Raw genomic sequence first — 24,097 nt, forward strand, 5'->3', positions numbered from 1 at the left:
ATCTCTAATTAGGATAACTAAAGTACAGACTGAATGTTTGTAGACTTGTTAAGTTAGTTATGGACTCCAAAGTGTAACCATCTCCTTTTTCTTCCCTTAATATAAACAGTTTACAAAGGTTAGTGAGATTAATTGTATCAATCTTGATCCATTCTTTATACTCTATAGTATAAAGTAACTTTGTTTGCTATTCAAATCCCCTCTAATTAAAATGTGTAGACACCTCAACTCAAACTTGTCCGTTTCAGTAGCAGGAATATCTCGTGTGACAAGAGCCTTATCGTCCTTGATGTCAACAATAGGACTACTCTCTCGTATGTTCACTTTGAGTTCACTACGCCATAGATGGCCTATCGCAACCGTCCTCTCAACAAATGTTACTTAAAATGTTACCCTAGATATGATACTTATGAGCTAATTTAACATTGTGTTTTTTGTGTTACCTTAGCCAGAAACGTGGCGTTGTATTAGGTAGACAGTGTTGTAGCTTGTAACTTTTTTGTCAAAGTGTTACCTTAGAATATTAAAATATATATTCTATTTTTTAAAATTAAATATTAATTTAAATTTATTTTTCAAAGATATAAGCTGATATACCAATTTAATAAATGAGATACATGATACACGAATCTTTTATATAACAATTTTTTTAAAATAATAAATTTTAAAAAAATTTAAGATAAAAATTTTAAAAGTAATAAAAAATTAAATAGTATAAATTCCCTGCTTTTGATATGAGCACTAATATACAACTATACAAGTTTTAAAAATCAAAAATATAAAAATAAGAATTATAAATTTTATAAATACAAATAACTAATTTTTTTAAAAATATTAAGTTAAATTTAATTAATTTATTAAAATAATAATGATAATTATATGATTATTACTGGTCAATCCGAAGGGGAAATATTTGGGCTCAAGCGGGTAAAAGTTTAGCAATTGGCCGCCCAATTTTCTCAAAAATTTTGAAAACTTCAAACACTCTCATTTCCTCTCCCTCTCTTGCAATTCCTCTCTCCCTCTCAACATTTTAGATTTCTCTCTCCATATTCTCTCTGGTTAATCTCTATTCTTTTTTCGTATCTCTTTCTGATGTCTTAGTCTCTACCAGTAATCTCTGTTGTATAATTAAGGATTTACTTTCCTAATTAGGGTTCAATTGAATTGGGGTTTCGTCAACTAGGGATTTGGTTTTTCAATTAGGGCTTAAGCTTTGCGGGATTATTATTAATTACTGTTCTTTTTGTTTTGTAATTGTAGATGCGGCCCTTATGTTATTGTCGAGTGAAACTTTGCGTTCGCTCTGGTTCGTTACGCTCGTTGGATCCTTAGTAAAGGTCCGAGTTATGTTGCAAATCTAATTCAAATCTTCTTCACTGCTTTTGGTACCTTCTCTTGGGGTATGTATGGGGTCGACAAGGGTAATAAGATATGAATGTACTCTTTCTATTTTCCCCCAATTTTTTATTATTTTTATTTGTTTGTAATTTGCGGATTTTTCTGTCTTTTTGTTGTCAATCTTATGTTATTTTGTGTTTTCGAGCTCGTATATGGTATAACCTTTGTTAACTGAAAGTATTGGGACCCTTTGATATTCATTTTCACTAATCAAGTAGATGGGAGGCATGAGTCCTTCAAGCATGCGATTTTGGATAAGGATTGGTAAGCAACATCCTTTTTTCCTCGCTTCCTCACTTGTCAATTTAATTTAATTTTGGTTTCTTATTATCTAAAATCTTCAAATTTAGTGTACAAGTTGTGTTTAAGTGGAATTTAGTGTATAAGTTCTAAATTACTCATTTCTTCTTGTTTGTAATATAATTATATGTTTTCTCATAATTCGCGATGGCTTAAAGAAAAAGGATCATTTATATATTTAGTGTACAATTTGTGTTTAAGTTGGTCAGGGTGATGTACAGGGGAATGGAGTTGGGGCGCACCAAGCGGGTGTGGTCCAGGGGTCGAGTGTGGTGCACGGTTCGGGTGTGGTGGGGCAGTATGGTGGCGTAGGTGGAGTGACTATTTATGGTTGTGCTATATTATTGTAAACACCTTCAATAGCTCGTAATTTTACAAAGCAAGTCAACTCAGTTACATAATGTGATATCTTTCAGTTGATGATTGCAGATACACTACCTTTCTAGATCCAATATTGATGGAACAGATGAATATTGTGAAAGACTTGATGGAAAAGACTCGAAGATTATAATCCTGCTCAGAGAAGGTGGAAACATCTAAACGATTTAGCCCAAGGAAAGATGGTGCAGGAAGACACTCTGCTGTTTGAAGATGAGTTGCAAGATGAAGATTACTTTCCAAGTTTGCCTTTTGCTGCAATGTTTTCTTGTTTTAAGGTAATAAGCTATTTACACAAAGCATTCGAAAGAGTAAAATGTCCTTGTGATTAAGTATTTCTAATTTCCCGTGTTTAATATGCCACTGTAATTATTATCTGTTTGTTTTTTGTTTTTTTTAATAACACACTCACAGTTTCTTCTTCACTTTGACAAGGTTTGAACCTTAAACCTCCCGTAAAAGAGATAAATTGATACTTCAGGCTTCGAGCTTAGAGCCTTTTGGTTGTTATCTGTTCATTTTGATCACATTATTTGGAAAACTTCCATATTATAGTTTGGTAGCATTTAATATAACATGAGATCCTGCATTTTGGTAATTATTAGAATGCGAACTGTAGCTTGGAACTTTATGTCATCATCATACTCTATATACCATAGAATCCTTTGACTTAATTATACTCTAGAACTGTTTATCAGGAATCAAAGATGATACACCACGTGCTACTTGCCCTTTCCCTTCATGCACCTCTTCCTTCTGTATACTGAACTACAACTATTGATACGATTATAAATGGAGAGTTCTATATATTTGCTATTTCGATGAACTACGTGTGATGGTGATATAAATTGTGCGCAGAAGAATCTGATGTTATGAATCAGCACTTGTCGCTATGCTTTTAATGAAAAACTGAAACTGGATTAGCTAAATTTGTTACTAAAGTTTGCAGCTTATGGATAATAGAAAATAGGGCAGAGCTGGAGTTTATAATTGGTGAAAGTAAAACAACGGCCACCAAAACCAACTCAGCTACTTAAATTCAGTACTAATATGGAAACAACAATGATAACTGTACATTTCTGCATATATATATATAAATATTAAGTTATATAGGTTTTTATGACCTAAATATTAGTGTAATATATCCAAAAGTATTTAAGCTGTCTTACCTAGTAAGAACAATATTCTATAGTTGTGTATCTAACTATTTTCTGTGTGCCTAATCAGGCCATAGGTTTGAAGGTCACTTGCTTATTATGCTATTGTTCAGAAGGGGACAATATGTCTAATTCTTTCCAGTTGGCTGAAGCAGCAAACAAAGATATTCAAGGTGAGTTGTTTTTTTAAACACTTTTATATTTAAGTGAATCCCTTTTTCTATTCGGAGGTGTATTTGTTACATTTTCATAATCCATCGAGGCTCCTGCATGCATAAGATATCCAAATGCATAAGATATCCAAAATTTGACTATATTGAAATATTTTCATACTTTCTATGCATATATGCTCTAAAAAGTTAAGTCAGAATTGTTGTAAAGAAAGAAAAGGCAATAGTAAACTAGTGTAACATGTAATACATGTTTTTGCAGCTACTCTCAGATTCAAGCATTTTTTTATGAATCAAGTGGAGTGGAAAATGAGATAGAGGCTTACTTAGATAATTTAGTTTACCTTTACGTGGTGATCAGGTTTTATTTTCTTCTTTTGTGAAAATTTGATATGTTAATGACTTGGTAAATTTATTTACGCTTGATGTCAATGAGATGGTATCCACTTCCTTTTGCTGGATATGCTCCCTATGAAGAATCTGTTTTAAACTTTAACTTCTAAATTCTATCACATCTCTTACTACTTCAATCCCAGGAGCATTAATGTTGTATGTATATATGCATCAGGTGTGTAAAATAGTAGTTGTTATAGAATATATAAGTACAATACAGTGGGATGTAGATTAGATGGTTGTATTGGTTAAATTTATTATGATTTCCGTAGATTGTAGACTGGTTATGAATGTAGTTGAGATTATTAAATTTGGAATGTATTAGATTAATGTAATATATTTTCAAATTTTGCAGTCAATTTCACACTTTTTGATATTAGTTTTTCATTTTTCTTCCTGGTAAATTATTACAGTAGCTTCATAAAGTGTTAGAGTAGGTTGTTCAAAGTGTTACCCCTGGTAAAAATTTGATGCTACCACTGTGGAACTCACATGCCACATCATCACTGTGAACCTACATGCCATGTCATCGCTGTGGGCCCCACTGGTGGGCCCCTTTTTTTTTGGAAAATCTAAGTGCAAAGGTAACATACATAATGTGATACTATAGACACAGATTGATGTTACCTTTGACTGCTATTGTAACACAAATGTCAATGTTACACCAGGGTAAACGTAATGTTACCTTAGGGGCCAAGGGTAACTCGAAAAAACGCAACTTAATTTTTATGTTACCTCAGGTCTTTTGGATGGCTATCGTAACATTATTTTGGCATGTTGTAACATTTTTTTGATGTTGCTATAGGCCATCTATGGTGTAGTGGTTTATGATCATCAAAATTGTTCTCTTGAACAAAATAACTAGCAATCTCTTGCGTAACAAGAGTTGTGCTGTTCTTGATATCAACACTAGGAACACTTTCTCGGATGCTAACTTCAAGTTTATGATCATCAACAGAACTAGCATTAATGAGTGGAAGAGGGATATCAAAATTAGGTTGTGCACCAGAAGAAAGGCAATACAGACTGTTGAGCTTTCTCGACGATATGCATACATGGACAATGTGACTAGAGATAATGGTGGTGGTAGAAGACCAGAGGAAGATAAGAATCAAAAGAAGTGTTAATGGAACTCCTAAAAGTAGGCTGCACATTAGCATGTTAATGAACTAACCCAAAATGCCTTTCACGGTACTTCGCTGTCTTCAATATAAATTTAAAAGTAACATTAAGTATCCAATGCGAGTATCAGCTAGCCAATTCTCCACTGTTAATTTGAGTATTCGTCGCTAACAGTAAACCAATTAAACATAAGCAATTATCGGAATTGAGGTTTATGTAATTAATTGAAATTTCTGGTTTTGCCGAAAGAGTACAAGTGAAAAACCTCTACAATGGGAGGGTGAATGTGGAATGTGACTCTACCTTCGTGGGAGTGTCAATGTCGATGTGATTCAAGATTTATTCATTGAAAGAGATCAACGGTGTATCCTACAAATTTCACTGGATGATTGAAGAGTGGAGGATAGAGTTTACTGGAGCAAAAAGAGATCAGGGAATTACTCTGTTAAAAGTGCATATCAGTTTCTTCAAGAGCAGAAAGGGAGGTGGAGAAGGGAGAACAGTTGCAGCCTGTGTTAACTATATGATCCTATTAGGGTCTTTCTCTAACACTTTAAGATCTTAGGTGAACTGATTACTTAACATGGTATCAGAGCTTAGGTGGCGGGAACGCCAAAGTTTTAAATCTTGTACGGAGAGCATTGGCGTATTGCTTACTCATCATGATTATGTTGGCCCTTAAACTATTATGTCCCTTTGCAGCTCAGTGTTGAGGAAGAAACTATTATGCATGCTTTGGTTTTATGTCCCCTTGCAGCTCAGTGTTGGCAACGAACAATTCCGGATGTTCAGCAACATGTGGAGGGCGCGTTTCATGACTGGTTAGATAGGGTGTTCGATAGCTGCAGTCTTGACAGACGTGCTCTTGTGGCAATGGTTGCTGGAGTTTTAGCATTGGCAAAGGAGTACCTTGTACAATGGAAGGATGCTCAGGGTCGTTCAGTAGAGGTTTTAGTTCAGTCGAGAATCGAAGGGGACGGAGCCATTTCTCAGGTTAAGCCACAGTTAGATACTATCAAGGTAACAGTCGATGCAGGCTTATGTATAGAGCAAGAAGCGTTCGGTTGTGGTCTGGTACAGAGGATCGGAAATCCGGTCGGATCCGAAGACTAATAGAGCCAATATAGATCACTAAAAAAGAAATTCGATCCGGAAAAAATCTAATCCGATAATAATCCGATCCAATAAATAACGGATATGAATTTAGGCCGATCCGATCCATTGACAGTCCTAGGCTATATAGCGAGGGATGAAGGGTTTTTTTTCTTTTTCTTTTTATTGTAGGGAATCCGCGGCCGCTACCTTCGGGTGCGCACCGGGTAAACTTAACGGGTTCACGCAATAACTTGCAAACCACGCAAACCAAGATAAACTGCATTTAAGCAATAACTTGCAAAACACGCAAACCAAGATAAACCTCATTTAAGCGATATCAGTAGGCATAATCATAAATTCGGTACTTGAAATTTTTATAATAAATACCACAAGATTTCAATAACAATAATCAAATTAGAATCTTAATTAACATCCGAACTTAAAATCCAATAATGTTTTATTTTGGATGTTTGTTATCCGCCTAAATTCATGGTATTTTGACTTTTTTAGTATCTTTTTTAAAAAGATTTTCATTAAGACTCTGAAAAGTTAATGTGTAATCAATTAGAATATCTATTAGCCATTAAATGAATAATTATGTACTAACTAATAATTTAATCGGAGCAACAATGGTAAGCAAAAAAGTATTGATAAAAGGAAAATGCTAGAGACTCCTTCTTTTTCCAAATAGTTTATAAATTATAACTTTTGTTAAAATAATATGAGATCTCGCGTACATTCATATGTTTCCACAAATTAAATCACGACACGTGTCATGCCATATCATCTTTTAACTTTTTTTTACAAATTTTGATCATCAAAGATTACTCTTGATAAAATGCTACAACAATAAATTCATCATTCTTTAATTTTAACAGAAACTTACACAAATTTACAGGAAAATACTGTCATTTTCTTCTTTTTCTTTTTTTTTCAATAGAAATTTACAAAAAATATTTTAAAAAATAAAGTTGGAAATTAGATAAGCACCACCTAATTAGCACATTATCAAAGTCCAAATTAAAACAAATTAACAAGTCCAAATTATAGAGTTTTACTAGCCTTAACATTCTAAAGAAATTCAACTTTCTGTTACCAAACTAATTTACTAACCAACAAAAACCCTTAAAACCCACATTTATTTTTCACTCTCACAACCCTATATATCTAACTTTGTTATCTATCATCCCATTTGTTTGTCTATATTCATAATAATCTATACGTACAATATTTTCTACACCATACATATCAACATTATAGTTATCCACACACAAGGGTTTTAAGCAAGAACAAGATTCTGGACTTCTCACAACAGAGTATCTGATTTTGAGATAAAAAATATTGACTGGTAAATCAACATAAGCCTCTTGTTTCTTTTGTTACATTGATATAAATGTTTTTTTAATTATATTTTATTTAAATGTTGGACAATGTGTGGTTTTAGACCACACATTGGTAATTTCGGGAATCGATTTTAAGTGAAATTTATTACTTGGTTGTAACGAATCTTGATCAGAACGTGTTCTTATTACGTGGTTGTAACGAATCTTGGTGAGAGTGTGTTCTCTTCCGTGAGAGGTTCCGTTGCAAACATGCATTTGTTATACATGTGTATAAATTATTTATACACTTGAGTTATGTATGTGTGCATTTGATAGGGACAGTGAAGTGGAATTTTATATGAAAGTTGTACATAATTGGTAGACAGAGTATATTAATGGACTTCTCAGATACAGAAAATTTGCAGATCAAATATTAAGTGCTTTTAGAATTAAATTACCTTACTTCATTAGGACTTGCAATGAATTGGATACTGGATAATTGCATTTGAAAATTTAAAAATAAGATTTATTTCTTGAAAGCGAATTTTTATTATGGAATAATTATCGATCAGGCTATCGAGAGAGACATCTGGAGCTAACTTATGGCGTTTGCCAGTGCTAAAGAAGGCATCTGGAATCAGTACAACTATTCTGTATATTTTCATTTTTGTGGCTGCAGCATTTATGTTTTCTGTGATCAATCATGTAAGTTTATATGATCTTTGAAATAAATTTTGCTATATAGTGTTTTTTGTCGCATACATTAGTAGATGATTGTGTTTTTCAATCTTTAGCAGAGTAAAGTTTATGTTGATAATGTGATTATTGTTGCCAAAGAGAATAAGAGAATTACACAGACGGATGAACTGACGAAAATCCCGGAAAAGGTTAAAATCCAGGAAAGAGTCGAGATACCCCTTTATTGTTCAGGTGAAAATGTGACACAAATGTGTCCATCAAATTATCCTAAGGTTTTGAGAACTAAGGAAGCTAGTGATGATTCAAGGGCAAGTGCAACATGCCCTGAGTATTTTCGCTGGATACATGAAGATTTAAAGCCGTTTAAGGCAACAGGGATCACGAGGAACATGGTGGATAAGGCGAAAAGGACTGCACATTTTCGACTAGTAATAGTGCAAGGAAAGGTTTACGTAGAGAAGTTCAGGAAGTCGATACAAACTAGAGGTGTGTTCACAATATGGGGGATTCTGCAGTTATTAAGAAGGTATCCTGGTAGACTTCCGGATCTGGAATTGATGTTTGATACTGATGACAAACCGGTGGTGAAATCACATTTGTATCGCAGACTCAATGTCTCCACTCCGCCATTATTCAGATATTGTGGCGATCAATGGACTAGTGATATTGTCTTTCCTGATTGGTCCTTCTGGGGATGGTAAATTTCGAATTTTAACTCAACTGTTGATAAATATCGTTTCTTTTTGTGCCTTAAATATTTACTATCTTTTAGATTCTTGTGGAAATAATGTTGCGGAGCTTGAAAGATATTACATATTTATGTTTTGAACTCGGTAGAACTACTTTAAACTATATCTATTAAGATTAGATTGCTTAGAATGAAAACCTGAAAGATTGAAAAGCTGTTAATGCATTTCAAGGGCTGAAATAAATATAAAGCCATGGGAAATGATACTGAAAGAAATGAAAGAAGGGAACAGTAAAGTCAAATGGATGGACAGGGAACCATATGCTTATTGGAAAGGAAACCCTTTTGTCGTAGACAACAGAAAAGACCTGCTGAAGTGCAATGTTTCTGAAGAACATGACTGGAATGCTCGTCTTTTCGTTCAGGTTAAAAAATGAATTCATTAGGCCAATGAGCAAACAATATCATTTGTTCAAACAATCTGTTGAAGTTAATCGAGTCATTTTTTGTTTTTTTTCCAGGACTGGATTCGCGAAGGGCAACAAGGATTTCAACAGTCAAATGTTGCAAATCAATGCACTTATAGGTATGTAATTTGTACCTAAATTTCATATTATAGTCTCTGTTTTCATTCTTGTTTCTTACAAAATCAGACACATGATCAATGTGTAGGTACAAGATTTATATTGAAGGATATGCTTGGTCAGTTAGTGAGAAGTACATATTAGCCTGTGATTCAGTTACTTTGTTAGTGAAACCAGATTACTATGACTTCTTCGTGAGAAGCCTAAAGCCCTTGGAACATTACTGGCCAATCAACAACGATGACAAATGCAGATCAATAGAATATGCAGTAGAATGGGGAAATCTCAGTACAGAGAAGGTATTTTACTCCTCCTTCAGATACCATTCTCATCATAAAAGTTGCTTTTGTATCCTCTAATATATCGCAAATGCAGGCACAGGAAATCGGAAAGGCTGCTAGCACCTTCATCCAAGATGAGCTAAAGATGGATTATGTTTATGACTACATGTTTCATTTGTTAAATGAATACACAAAGCTCCTAAGATTTGAGCCAAAAATACCCGAAAAAGCTGTTGAATTATCAAGGCATGGAACCAGATTTATGACTACATGTTTCATTTGTTAAATGAATATATGGGACATCAAGGCATGGAACCAGATGAAAATTGCATTTCCTAACCAGAAGAATCGTAGTAGAATTATCATAACTACAAGAAATAAAAAAGTTGCAGAGATGGCAGATGACAAATGTTTTGTACATCAACTTCGTTTTCTAACAGAACATGAGAGCTGGGAATTATTCTGTAAGAGAGCAGAACCAACCACCCCAGATATGGAGGAATTAGGAAAGGCGATGGTTAGTCAATGTCGAGGTTTACCACTTGCAATCGTAGTACTGAGCGGCCTGTTATTACACAACATGAACTATAATTATTGGTCAGAGGTGAAGGAGCATATTTGGAGGCATTTAAAGGATGGCGAGTCTTTCCAGATTGAAGAAATAGTGAGCTTGAGTTTTAATGACTTGTCTCCCCAAACGAAAGATTGTTTTCTCTACCTTGCAAGGTACCCCGAAGACGATGTGATTGATCCAGTCGAGTTAAAGCGTCTATGGATTGCAGAGGAATTCATAACAGAAGCCGGGGAAGGTGAAGGAGTAATCATGGAGGACATAGCTGAAAACTGTTTGAATGAGCTGATTAACCGTAATTTGCTGCAGGTTAATGTTTTGCGATGGAATGGACAAGTTAGGAGTTGCCGGGTCCATGATCTTGTACGTGAGCTTGCCATAAAAAAAGCAAAGGAGCACAAGTTGTTGGTCGTTTTGGAATCAGGTAAACACCATCCAGAACTCATTCATTTGTTGGAAGGACAACCCCGTCATGTCATTTACAATGAAATAGGTGAGTACTTGAAACTAGTTGAGCGTAGATTTGATGCTTTACGTGTGCGTTCATTGGCAGTGGTAAATTATTTAAGTGGTAAATATGAATTAAAAGAAATGAAGTTGGTGTGTGCGAGATTCAAAAATCTTAAAGTCCTGGATATGACAAGTGTACATTCACAGAGAATACCAGAAGAAATAGGAGATTTAGTTCAGTTAAAATACTTGGGCTTAATGGGTCATATAGAAATTCCAGCAAGTATAGGCAAGCTTAAAAAGCTACAAACCTTGCACGGTCGGAGGAATACATACTACACAGTTCCTAGGGAGATATGTGAGCTTCATGAGTTGAGGCATTTAGCCATTAATGTTACTGGGAGTTTGAATATAGGTACCCACCAAACAAAGTTACAGACTCTTGGTGGTATAGAGTATAAAGAATGGATGAAGATTGATACTGTTAATCTCACCAACCTCCATATGTCATCTGCCCGATTCAATCACGGATTTAAGTCTAGTTAATACTAAGTTTACAGAAGATCCAATGCCCACTCTGGGAAGTTTGTCGAATCTCACCGCTCTGGGAAACAAAATGGTATGCAGTGGGAAACAACTTTGGGTGTTTGTGTTATTCTTCTGTTCATGAGTCTGATAAATTTGCACCAAGAGCTATCAGATGTGTTTTTCTGGGATATCCACATGTTGAGAAAGGTTTATAAGTTTCTTAATTTGACTACTAAACAAATATTTGTGTCTAGACATATGGTATTTCATGAGTCAATTTTTCCTTTTTTAAACACTACTCATACTTCTACTTCTTCAGATTCTTATTTCTTAAATCACTGGTCTGATTTTAATGATCATTTTCCCTCTTCTACATCTGATACATCTGTTTCAGAGTCTATCACCCCAGTTACTCCTAATATTTCACATTACTTGGTTATCAATACTCCTGAAATATCTACTTCTATAGAGAAACAAATTCACAATATAAAACTACTATAAGTCTAGCCTTAGCATCTCATGTCAACCGGGCATTGGTCAACTCTATGTGGAGTTGGTTATATTCTTATGTTAAGTCAATGATTGACCATGTGGTGTATAAACATGTGCGGACCTAGCCCCACATCATTTTTTAACTTCTCACAATTTTATTTTTATAATAACTTGTTATCTTGAGTTGAGCCCCCATCAAAAAATTGAGCAACCTTCTTTCATAAATGTTGTTATTTTGTGAAGTTTAAACTTATAACTTAAGTTAAAACAGAAAAATTGATTTTAAATTTAAATTGACAAATACACATGATTAATGTTAACTAATTTGAAACTTATAACATATATGGAGTCAAGTTTACTATTACATCCAGACTTAAATTTATAAAAAAAATAAACTAAAGTGGCAAATTTTTTATTTCTATTCATCTTTACGTGTTATCTTTTATTTGAGGATATGTTTTATTTGGACAGAAGACTCTCAGCAGTTTGATATGACCCCGGCCCCTCTACATGGACTCTCAGAAATTTCCTAGAAGTTTCGTTATTCTTTCCTTTTCCTGAAATTGCAGTCCAACTTCAAAGTGCTTCTGTTGCACTCCACATATTAGTCCACATTTTGTACCCTAGATAATGAATTGCTTTTACTTGAAGAAACAAAGTTTCAAGAAAGTTCAGAAATTTTCATAAGTTCTTTCCTTATCTTGAAATTGCATTTCAGCTTCAAAGTACATAGCTCTCACAGAGTCATTCCCATCTCTTTCAGATCTCAAGTCTAGGTATTCGTCTTTTACTGCTCTAGATTTGCTTCTACTGCAGCCACACATTACTGGAAAGACTATAATTTATCTAAAATTACTTTGCTTGTGTTCTTCTAAAACAGTTTCGGTCTTTGTCTTCTAATGCTCTAAAGTTCTTCTACAATTTATGAAAAGTGGAAGTATTTTGTAGAGATCAGACTATTTGTACATATTAATTTATATTCAAAATAGAACAGAATGCATATACACTAAACTCTGCAGATTAGACATGGAATTTATCTAAAATGACTTTGCTTGTGTTCTTCTGAAACAAGCATCTCATATCTAATGTATGTACAACTAGCAGGGACGAACCTGACGTATACAAACATTAAAGAAAAGACTCTGTCTTCTGGTTAAAATGGCCTCTCAGTCTATGTCTACAGTCTTTCAATTGAAAACACAATTTTCATTCGCATCATCTTTCAATTCATACAGTCTCGGTCTTCGTCTTCTACTGCTCTAAAGTTCTTCTACAATTTATAGATAGAACATAATGTACATACACTAAACTCTGTAAAGCAGACATGGAATTGGTTTTACGTAAAGAAACGAATGTTTATGAAAGTTTAGAGAATTGCATCATTTCTTTGCTGTTCTTGAACATTCCAGCTCCAAAATTCCGCTGTCACAAACTCATTCAAATTCGAATTAATAATCACCTCTCAAATCTCAAATCATGGTCTTTTTCTTCTACTACTCTAAGAGTGCTTTTATTGAAATAACATCCATCTTCAAAGTAGTTCTCAACTCATCAACTCATCCATTCTCAAAATATTGATCTTCCAGTTTTACTGGTATCAATTATTTAGAGGATGTTTACCATTAATTTTCCTTCCATGAGCTTAGAATAAGGTTTCAAATAAAATAGTTATCATTTTATCCAACATCATTGAAAGCTATTTAAGGCCCAAACACATTTCTAGCCCATTTTTGTGCCATAGATGTTAAGGTTTACTTGAACAAAAAAAGCTCTTAAGAAAGTGTAAAATTTGGTCAATTTGTTTTTCTTTTTGTAATTTCCATCCAGCTCCAATGTAGCGTAAGACTAATTCTCATCATCTTTCCGTTCCTAAAGTCTTTGTCGTCGTCTTGTACTGAAGCCCATATATTAGTACACAGACTACATTTCATTTAAAATGACCCCTCTGCATTGATTTTATTGAACAATCAGGGTCGGACCTGACTATACATGCATCAGAGAAAAACTATCAGCCACTTAAGATGACCTCTTTGCATAATCAACCATAAACAGAAATTAGGAATAGCAAATTAGGTCTACATCATGTTTCAGTTCTCATGTTTTAGCTCATTAAACTCACCTTCCTGCAATCTGTACCAACTCTATCGAAATAGCAACTCATACCTAACCATGTACTGTGGTCTGTATGAATATGTACATGTATAATATCAAAGTGCCAGCAGGTCGGATCGGACCCCAATATACATGCATCAAAGAAAAACTATCAGCTAGTATAAATGACCTCTCTGCATCAACTCAATTGGAACAAACAATTCTTACCTAATGTACTACGAATTAATACGTTACACTGATAATTTTCCTTATACAATTACGATCTCAATTGATGAGGTTATTTAGATTATCTAAAAGTGCTTATATTGCATACCACCAATTATAACTAAACACTCCCATGATTAGTAGACAAACTAATTATGATTGAGCTATATCATCAAGATGGAGAATAGACTCGACTGCCATGTTAGCTAGTAGTTACTGAGAACTCACCGTATCTTTCCTTACCTTGAATTGCATTCCAGCTCCGAAAGTTGCAACCAGGGACTGATTCTCATTAACATTTACTTCTAAAATTACAAACCCATATTGGTTATCTAGGCAGAGCAAGAAGATAAAGTTTTCTGGATCTTAATTTTTTACTTGTATTAAACGTGTCATAGTTCAGCGGGGAACATTATCCTTTTTCCAACTTATTCTTCTTATATTTAATACACGTATAAATTTATTTTAAAAGATTGCATGATTTCTTTGCTTTCCTGGAAGCTTCATTGAACTTTAGAAAATATGATAAAGTTTTCAAAGTCTTCGTCCTCGTCAATGCCCTCCACATTTAAGACTTTGGACAGAAGACTCTCAACTGTTTGAAATGACTTCCTCTTCAAAATAATACTCCCTCTGTACCCAAAAGCTTTTCCCATATTGTGAATTGCACAGGTTTTAAGAAACAATGATTAGCAAAGTTAATTTCAAAAAGTTAAAAAAAAACAGGGAAAAAGAGGGGACAAACTCCCGCCTAATTCAATACTCCCACTAATTTGTACATAAAATATTAAAATTACAAGTTAGTGGGATTCTTACAACCAATCAAAATAAAGCATTAGTATCACACAGATTATGCTAAAAATATAAGTACTGAATGGAAATTTTACAAGTACAAATTGGAAAAAACTGCATCATTGCTTTGCCCCATTTGTTCAAAAATGAGTTTTTCCTTCCCTTTTGATTTGAATCTACCAGCTGAAGAAACAGGGCAAACACATGAAGAGGAGGATGTTCATCATCACAAATCAAGGGCAAAGCTCAGCTGTGACAGTAGAATGCAAATTGTAATGTGGCTTCTGAACAACCAGATAGAGGGGAAACTCAAACATGGTGCAATCCAAGAAGTGGCAACTTTATTCAATGTAACAAGGAGGACAATAAGCACAATATGGGCAACTGCAAGTAGGCAAAACAGAGCAAGTCAGCCATACAACATGTCAACAAATGGACATAACTCAGGGAGGAAAAGAATACAAGTGCAGCCAAGTGCAATAACTGAAATAAACATGGGAGACAGAGCATGCATAAGGGACTTGGCAGTACAACTTAAGGTATCATCAACAACAGCAAATAGAATGATAAAGAGGGGACTAATTAAACCACACACAAACCCTTTACATCCTGCTTTGAAAGAGGCAAATCTCTTTCAAAGGGTTGAATGGGTTCTGAACTTATTAATGGGAGATACACCTACGACAAAGAGGCAGTACTGTCCAATGTTCAATTTTGTACACATTGATGAAAAGTGGTTTTATCTAAGTAAAAAATCACAGAGAGTATACCTTGAAAGGAATGAAAAAGGCAAGTACAGAGCAGCAAAGTCAAGCAAATTCATACCAAAGGTCATGTTTACAGCAGCTGTAGCTAGACCAAGATTTAATCAAGAGAATACAGAGTGTACCTTTGATGGGAAGATAGGTATCTTCCCATTCACTTACCAAGAACCAGCTAGGAGAGCATCCAAGTACAGAGCAAAGGGGACAGTGGTCACAAAGGTTGTTGAATCAGTGGGGAGAAAGGAAACAAGGAGCATGTTAATCAATGACATTATACCAGCTATCATGCAGAAATGGCCAGTAAGTGAAGGACATAAAACAATATACATACAGCAAGATAATGCAAGAACACACATAACCCAAGATGACCCAGAGTGGCAACAAGTATATAAACAAGGGGACTTCACTTTCTATTTGGTGCAACAACCACCAAATAGCCCAGATTTGAATATTTTGGACTTAGGTTTTTTCAGAAGCATTCAATCTTTGATGCACAAAAAGATGCCAAAAGATGTGGATGACATGTTGAATGCAGTGCATCAGGCCTTTTATGAACTAGATCCAAGGACACTAGCAAATGTATGGTTGTCATATCAATATGTTATGAATGAAGTGCTCAAGGTAAAAGGCTCAAATGACTACCTAGTGCCTCATGTAAACAAAAAAAAACTAGCAGCTGAAGGTAGGCTACCAATTCAAGTGACAGCACCAATGTGGGCAGTACATGAAGCATGGAATTACATTAGGGGACCTAACAGAGCATCAACTTCAACAAGTTAAGTGGAGACATGTAAGCCTATTTTATTTTCAATGTAATAGTGCTACAAGTAAGCTTAGTTTTAATCAGCCTATGTATTAAAATTGAGCTTAGTTCTAAGCACATTTTGTATATATTGATCTCAGATTGTCCCCAAGCATCATTGACAACCTCCACAACCACTAAGCAAACACTGAATAAACATGGCACATTAGGGCAGTCATTTGTCTCAGCCAAATTATGAACAATATTCATCATCGATCACCCTAAAGGATTACAACAGTTATAGCAACTAAATCACATGGGATATATGGAATTACACAAAGAACACTACAATCCACCACTGAATGACACAATCCACCACTGAATTACACAATCCACCAGTCAGTTACACAAAAACCAATCCACCAATCACAATCACAGTCGAATAACCAATCGGAAATAACCACAATCGGATACACAATCACAATCAGTGCAAAACAAGCGAATACACAAGGAATTAAAATTAATAAACACAATCGAATACATGGTTAAGCACAACAAGTCAATTATGGTAAATATAAGCACCAAAACCAGTAGTTTATGATGAATATACGCACAAAATAACCAAAAAAATGAAAGAAAGATTTCTTACAAAGTCGATTAAGACCTAGAGCATGCATCTTCAGACTCGCCCGCCGCCTCCAAGTCGTCGCTCGACGGATCCGGAGCAACAACGGTGGCCACAGTCTTCGCAATTGAAGAAATAGGGGAAGGAGGCACATCGTCTTCATCAAAGGGAACTTCGATCTCACTTGCATGCAACCCTAATTTAGGGGTTTCATCCACCGTATCCTCTGATTTCGCCGCCGATTCCTCAAACGGAGTTCGACCACAACCCATTCGGACCTTTTCCCGACTATAAGTGTGGTTCCCCTCACACCAATCACCTTTATCACAGTGATTGGGATCGGAGCACTCGTACACGTTGGTGGATTCATCATCGGAATCAGAAAACCCGTAATGACCGCTCATTTGTGTGAATAGAAATTAGGGTTTTGGTGGCGGAGAGGAAAGAAAAGAGAGTGATGAAGCGAAAGAGACGGGGAGGAGGAAATGAAATGATTTGGTAAAAAAATAAAACTGCTGACCCTGGCCCATTAAGCCCAGTAGTGGGTTTTTATTATTAATATAATTTTCAGTTTTTGTGTTAAAAAAGGAAAGTGAGAAAAGTATATTGATTTACCTAAAAAGGAAAGTGGGAAAAGTTTTTAGGGACGGAGGGAGTATTAGATTCTGACTGACAGCTGATGTATGTGCAAGCTGGGCCGGACCTGACTATAGTTTTTGAAAGCTCTAGGATGTTTTTGCATGGCCTCCTAACATATGTACAACCACGGCATTGACCTGACTAAACACATGCATCAGCAAAAGACTATCAGCTACTAGTTTAAAGTATGTGGCTTAAAGTACACCGGGAGATTAGATCATTTCATAATTAAGAGGGGAATTGATTCTTAACTGTTAAAAGACCTTTTACTCTGATGGTATCTTTCGCTCCCTTCCTGTGAAGTCGAGATTTCATACATTGTCAATAGCAAGGTGGTTTGGGTGTTCGAGTTTGTTTAACTATAATAAAATTAGGTGCTCCACACTATTCAAAATAATTTGCAATTTTTGTGGAGTACTTCCCAACTTATGCAGAAAGATTGATTTCAAATTTCTGGCCCTTTCTGTAGAGCAAATATTGTATTGGTATTACTTCAAGAAATAAACGTTAAAGATTTTTGAAAAAATTGTATTCTAGCTTTGCGAAAGCCTTATTTCTCAAAGTACTCGTCTTAGACTAGTCTTTCTATTGCACACTATTTGCACCCCACACACATTAGTAATAAATTCTGAGTTATAAGTAATGTATAAGAAAAAGGATGTTTCTACCTGGCTATTGATTTTGTATTTTCCTGAAGGTAGAGGAGGTCAGTAGTACTCTATACATGTTGGCCAAGTTCATATAAAAAAAATAGTGTTGTATTCTCTATAATTTACATGTAATATTTATTAAAGGTTGAATATTATAAGTGTGGAGGAAAGACTGAGTAGAGTTTTATTAAATGAGTTGATAAGTTCATTCTTGTTGTTTAGTTTTTTCAATGATTCATTCATTTTTATTAAAAAAAAGTTAAATATGAACTGAATTTTAAGGTTCGATTTATAAATAAGTCAAATTTGAACACAAAATATTATAACTCCAAAGTTCGCAAACACCATGTTCGTGAGAACGAATTCGTAATTTAAGTTGTTCGTGATTAAGGGTTCGTGAATAAGTTAAATCATAGTTAGTGAAATATATTTGCGAGTTGTTCATTAATATATTTGCGGATAACATTTTTATTAATGAATCGATAAACGAACAAAATTTTAATCGAATAAAGTTTTAGTTCTATAATTTTTAAAAAGTTAAAACATGAGCAATTTAAAGTTCGGCTCATTTCTCTAGTTTTCTACATTTACCGTTACCGCGACGTATTAACACCCACTGTATAATTTTAATATAACTAATTATAACTCAAAGTTTCTTAAATTGATAAACGTGCATGGCATCGAGATTTTAGTTTAATATTTCTTCGGGAATTTAATTTTTTTAATAATAATTAAATTATAAAAACTTAAAAATATAAAAATAATTTGGATAATTGTCCATTTGAAGGACAATATTAACTTTTATTAAATTAAATTAACAAAAAAATTGTTCAAAAAAAATACCACGGAACAATTGAAGATTAAACAATTTGTATTTGAATTATTACAAAAAAAAAATAAAATTAATTAAACCTAGCTAAATTAGTTCTAAAGATATTGAAATAGGCTTCATCTAAATATTTAAGAATTTGCATGTAAAGGTAAGCATTTGTAGGCTTTAGCTGCCCTATCTTGAACAGTAGAGAATTGCATTGCAGCTTCAAATGTAGCTTTCTGTGGCCCATTGTTCAATTATTAAAGTTTTAATAATACCAAATGGTTTACTCCAAGTCTAAACCTTTCCTAGCCAACCATTTTCATATTGCAGCATTTTGATAAAGAAGAGAGAGAAATAATAGAATAGGCATATTTTTTACAATTAAACTTGTTACTAATATTATACTAAAAAGGGGTTTATGTAGTTATCAATTAAATAATAGTAAAAATAGAATTATTATAAAAACTAAAGTACTAAAATAATGAATTAACATAATTTAATATTTTGTCCTAATTTCAAGTTGAATTGTTTATATATATATATTAGGTAATACTATTAATTTTATTTATCATCAGTAATTTATTGTTTTTTCAATATTAATATCTAATCTCTTTCCATACTTTGTATGGGCTCACTACAAAAAAAACGGCTAAATACAACCGGTCATAAACTGGTTGTATTTAGCTAAATACGACCGAAAACGGTTGTATTTAGCTAAATACAACCGGTTTTTGGACCGGTTGTATTCGCTCGAGTAATATTTAGTAAAACGGTCGTATTTAGTATACGGAGCGGCTAAATTCGACCGCTTAAATACGACCGAAATCGGTCGAATTTATTTTTCACCTAAAATTTGAAAATCCCGCCAAAAAATTTGAATTTTTGAAAAAAAATTGAAATGTCCGCCTAAAATATAAATTCGACCGTATATGGTTCAAAACTTTGTTCTAAATTCAACTGAATGCGGTTGAAATAACGAGCACCGGATTTTAAAAAAAAAACTTGCCGGAAAAAATTTCCGGCGAGCTTAAAAATTCGGCAACCATTCCCATAACTCCGATGTTGCCAAAATTTGGGTTTTTCGATTTAATTTTACACACCAAATTAGTCTATTTCTATAGCATGTCTTTACGTATCTCTGTGTTGGTTTGATGTCGCCGCGAATATAGGAAACTTACTTACCAGCTGTTTGCCAACTACATCTCCTTTCCTTCAACATTTTCTCTTGTCAACTTCCTCTACATCCTGTTGATGCGTAAAACTTGATAGGACTTTTTGAACCGACCCCATTTGTAAACTACAACCTGTTGAAACTTATAGCAGTTGCATCTCAACTCCAATGCATTTAGAGGATTTTTCTTCCAATTGGACTTGATCATCTACGCATCTTGCACTACTTTGAACTAGGACTGTGTACTTAATTTGGGACTCGCAAGAAAGAATCTTGCACCAAGAAGTTAGCCGGAGAAAAAAAAAGAAGAAAGATGCAGGGGATGGGAGGGGAAAGTGACAGATGGGGTGGGGGGGGGGGGGGGGGTGACGGGTGGGGTGGGGTTGGGGGTAGGATTATTTTAATTTATAGTTTTATTTTTATAAAATGCAAAAGTAGCCATTGGATCATTTTTTAAGTGGTCAATTTGGTATGTTGGATCTAAATCACGCGGATCGCTGACATGGCACTAAATTTAACTGTCATCGGTTGTATTTAGGAGTGTGAATTTATATTTGTTCTCCTTAGTTTTACATTATGAAAATTAAAATTATAATATTATGATTATTTAATCATTTGATTATAAAATAATATATTATTATAAAATATTAGAATATATTTTAACAACTAGTTATTATAATTTTGATTGATTTTATGATAAATTTCATTAACAAAAGTTTGCGGTGAAATTTAGAATTATGTTTATTTATACTTTATTTGTTAAAATAATCGAGATCTAGTTGACAGTTAAAATAGCAAACCAAATATTTTTATTTTTTTCTAAAAAATTATTCATATCATTAAAATATATAGATCTTGACATCTGTAAGGTTGGATCATTCTTAAATATTGTTTAAAAAATTGAAACATCAGTATGAGATTAAACACTAGCAAGAAGTAGAGGTCAAAATACTTGTTGACTATTAAATAGCAAACCAAACACATTTATTTTTTTCTAAATTTTTTATCATATCACTAAAATATATAGATATTGACATCTGTAAAGTTGGATCATTCATAAACAATTTTTAAAAAACAGAAACATCAGTTTGAGACTAAACTCTTGTAAGAATTACTAGTCAAACTAATAGTTGACTTTTAAAATAAGAAACCAAATACATTTATTTTTTTCTAAAAAATTTTCAAATCACTAAACTATATAGATCCTGACATACTTAAGGTTGGATCATTCATAAATTTTTTTTAAAAAACCGAAACATCAGTAAAAAGTTTAATCTCATATTGATGTTTAATCTCATATTGATGTTTCGATATTTTTAAAAATATTAATGAATGATCCAACCGTATGGATGTCAAGATCAGTATATTTTATTGATATGAAATTTTTTTTAGAAAAAATAAATATATTTGGTTTGTTTTTTTAACAGTCAACTAGTAATTTGACCCGTAATTCTAACTAGTGTTTAATCCCATATTGATGATTCGATATTTTTAAAAATATTAATGAATCATTCAACCGTACGGATGTCAAGATCTGTATATTTTAGTTATTTGACAAAAAGTTTAGAAAAAAATAAATATATTTGGTTTGCCTTTTTAATAGTCAAAGAGTAGTTTGACCAGTACTTTTAACTAGTGTTTAATCTCATATTGATGTTTCGATATTTTTAAAAATATTAATGAATGATCCAACCGTACGGATGTCAAGATCAGTATATTTTAGTGATATGACAAAAATTTTAGAAAAAAATAAATATATTTGGTTTGTTTTTTTAACAGTCAACTAGTAATTTGGCCCGTACTTCTAACTAGTGTTTAATCCCATATTGATGATTCGATATTTTTAAAAATATTAATGAATGATCCAACCGTACGGATGTCAAGATCTGTATATTTTAGTGATATGAAAAAAAGTTTAGGAAAAAATAAATATATTTGGTTTGCCTTTTTAATAGTCAAAGAGTAGTTTGACCAGTACTTCTAACTAGTGTTTAATCTCATATTGATGTTTCGATATTTTTAAAAATATTAATGAATGATCTAACCGTACGGATGTCAAGATCAGTATATTTTAGTGATCTGACAAAAATTTTAGAAAAAAATAAATATATTTGATTTGTTTTTTTAACAGTCAACTAGTAATTTAACCCGTACTTCTAACTAGTATTTAATCCCATATTGATGATTCGCTATTTTTAAAAATATTAATGAATGATCCAACCGTACGGATGTCAAGATCTGTATATTTTAGTGATATGACAAAAAATTTAGAAAAAAATAAATATATTTGGTTTCTTTTTTTTAACAATCAACTAGTAATTCGACTTGTACTTCTAACTAGTGTTTAATCTCATATTGATGATTCGATATTTTTTAAAAATATTAATGAATCATTCAACCGTACAGATGTCAAGATCTGTATATTTTAGTGATATGACAACAATTTTAGAAAAAAATAAATATATTTTATAATTATTAATTGAACGATAAATATCTAACTACCATAATAATCTTTTTTTCAAGAACTAAAATATAAATTTCGTGTAAATTTTATTCTATATTATTTCCAGAAATTTTCCGTCATTTAAAAAATAATTCGACCGAAATTGGTTGAATTTAGTACGAAATTCGCTGGCGGGAATTTCTGGCAAGGCTAAATTCGACCGAATGCGGTTGAATTTAGGAGTACGGCTAAACTCAACCGTATACGGTTGCATATAAATACGGTTGTATTTATTCAGTTGTAATTAGTAAGGCTAAATTCGACCGAATGCGGTTGAATTTAGGAGCACGCCTAAACTCAACGGTATACGGTTGTATTTATTCGGTTGTAATTAGTACTAAATTCGACCGCGTAAATACGACCGTATATAAATACGACCGCATGCGGTTGTATTTAGCCGCGCCCTTAATTTCAACCGAAAACGGTTGAATTTGATGTCGGTTGTATTTGTGCGGTTGTATTTAGTCTTGTTTTTTTGTAGTGGCTAATTATATTAAAATAAAATTATCTGGAAAATTATCTTCACAAGTTTCCTAACTAAATTTAAATAGATTTTTTAAGCTGACAGTTATAATCTGAAATTTATATATGAAAGTGAGAATAAATTAAAAAACCAAAAGTTGCACGACAGCAATGGAAGAACAGACTTATACACACATCAAACAAAAGACTATCAGCTGGGTAATATGGCAAATTGGGTTTACTTGAACAGACAAAGCTTTAAGAAAAACTATTAGCTCATAAAACCAACCTCCCTGCATCTACTCTATCGATAAAAGCAGCTCATACCTAATCATGTACCGAGGGCCGTAGATGACCAGTTCGTGAACAAAATCCGGGATCGGCTTGTTTAATAAATTAACTTGGTTCGGTTCGTTTGCTTAAATGAGATGATCGTTTACCATGAAAATGAAAATTAGCTTGGATAAGTAAACGAGCCGAGCCGAGTTTTCTGTATAAAACCTAGTAACTCGACTCAGTTCGGATAAAATTTATATATACAATAAATAATAAAAAAATCACTAATCACTTGTATAAATTTTTCTATTTTTAAATTAAAATTTCAGATATATCTTAAAGTAAAATTATTGATTATAATAGAAATATAAATAATATATTTTTTATAAAATTAATAGACTTTTCGGAACAAGTTATCTACCATCATTTCCAAAATACTTCACATAATTGATAGTACCAAGTATAGTCGATGTGGGTTTTGATTTTGGACAAAGTGAAAGTAAGAAAGAAAACATATTCACGGCAAATTCAGAGATTGACTAGTGAAGAAACTAATTAGTAGTCTTATAGGTACTTCAATTTGGCGGTAAATAAAAAAACCATCTCCCGCTTATAAATATTATATTAATATATTTAATCGTAGGTGTACAAATCCTATATACTATATTTTTTTTCCTACACCTGTGTTTGATTCTTTTTAATTTTTTTA

At 33.2% G+C, this 24,097-nt stretch overlaps 2 protein-coding genes across 10 annotated transcripts; both read left to right on the forward strand.

The window, feature by feature from the left end:
• The first annotated feature begins 953 nt into the window (after nucleotides 1-953).
• Nucleotides 954-12,309, forward strand: LOC141671909 (uncharacterized). 9 transcript variants are annotated; one of them, XR_012555296.1, is made up of 13 exons: nucleotides 954-1,061; nucleotides 1,264-1,665; nucleotides 1,923-2,031; nucleotides 2,131-2,357; nucleotides 3,307-3,409; nucleotides 7,911-8,043; nucleotides 8,133-8,734; nucleotides 8,958-9,150; nucleotides 9,247-9,311; nucleotides 9,398-9,608; nucleotides 9,685-10,399; nucleotides 10,471-10,585; nucleotides 12,106-12,309. XR_012555296.1 is itself a non-coding variant. In XM_074478347.1 (11 exons), the coding sequence occupies exons 6-11, from the start codon at nucleotides 8,023-8,025 to the stop codon at nucleotides 9,874-9,876; spliced, it is 1,284 nt and encodes a 427-aa protein (XP_074334448.1). In that variant the 5' UTR covers nucleotides 954-1,061; nucleotides 1,264-1,665; nucleotides 1,923-2,047; nucleotides 2,131-2,357; nucleotides 3,307-3,409; nucleotides 7,911-8,022; the 3' UTR covers nucleotides 9,877-12,309. The 9 variants fall into 9 exon arrangements, 6 of the variants coding, with proteins under 6 accessions (XP_074334448.1, XP_074334447.1, XP_074334446.1 ...); XR_012555295.1 differs by having other exon boundaries at nucleotides 9,685-10,585; XR_012555294.1 differs by having other exon boundaries at nucleotides 10,471-12,309.
• Nucleotides 9,910-12,309, forward strand: LOC141671910 (disease resistance protein RPP13-like). Its single transcript, XM_074478351.1, has 2 exons — nucleotides 9,910-10,654; nucleotides 12,103-12,309. The coding sequence occupies exons 1-2, from the start codon at nucleotides 9,910-9,912 to the stop codon at nucleotides 12,162-12,164; spliced, it is 807 nt and encodes a 268-aa protein (XP_074334452.1). The 3' UTR covers nucleotides 12,165-12,309.
• Nucleotides 12,310-24,097: the final 11,788 nt, after the last annotated feature.

Source organism: Apium graveolens, chromosome 7 (genome assembly GCF_009905375.1).
Source record: "Apium graveolens cultivar Ventura chromosome 7, ASM990537v1, whole genome shotgun sequence".
NCBI classification, from domain to species: Eukaryota; Viridiplantae; Streptophyta; class Magnoliopsida; order Apiales; family Apiaceae; genus Apium; species Apium graveolens.

Excerpts from the sequence above, each read along its gene's own strand:
- LOC141671909 (XM_074478347.1), top strand. The coding sequence starts at position 8,023 with ATGTTTTCTGTGATCAATCAT. Across the intron at positions 8,044-8,132 it reads TGTTTTCTGTGATCAATCAT|CAGAGTAAAGTTTATGTTGA; the intron begins GTAAGTTTATAT and ends TTCAATCTTTAG. Across the intron at positions 9,609-9,684 it reads GAAATCTCAGTACAGAGAAG|GCACAGGAAATCGGAAAGGC; the intron begins GTATTTTACTCC and ends TCGCAAATGCAG.
- LOC141671910 (XM_074478351.1), top strand. The coding sequence starts at position 9,910 with ATGAAAATTGCATTTCCTAACCAGAAGAATCGTAGTAGAATTATCATA. Across the intron at positions 10,655-12,102 it reads TGTCATTTACAATGAAATAG|AAGACTCTCAGCAGTTTGAT; the intron begins GTGAGTACTTGA and ends TTATTTGGACAG.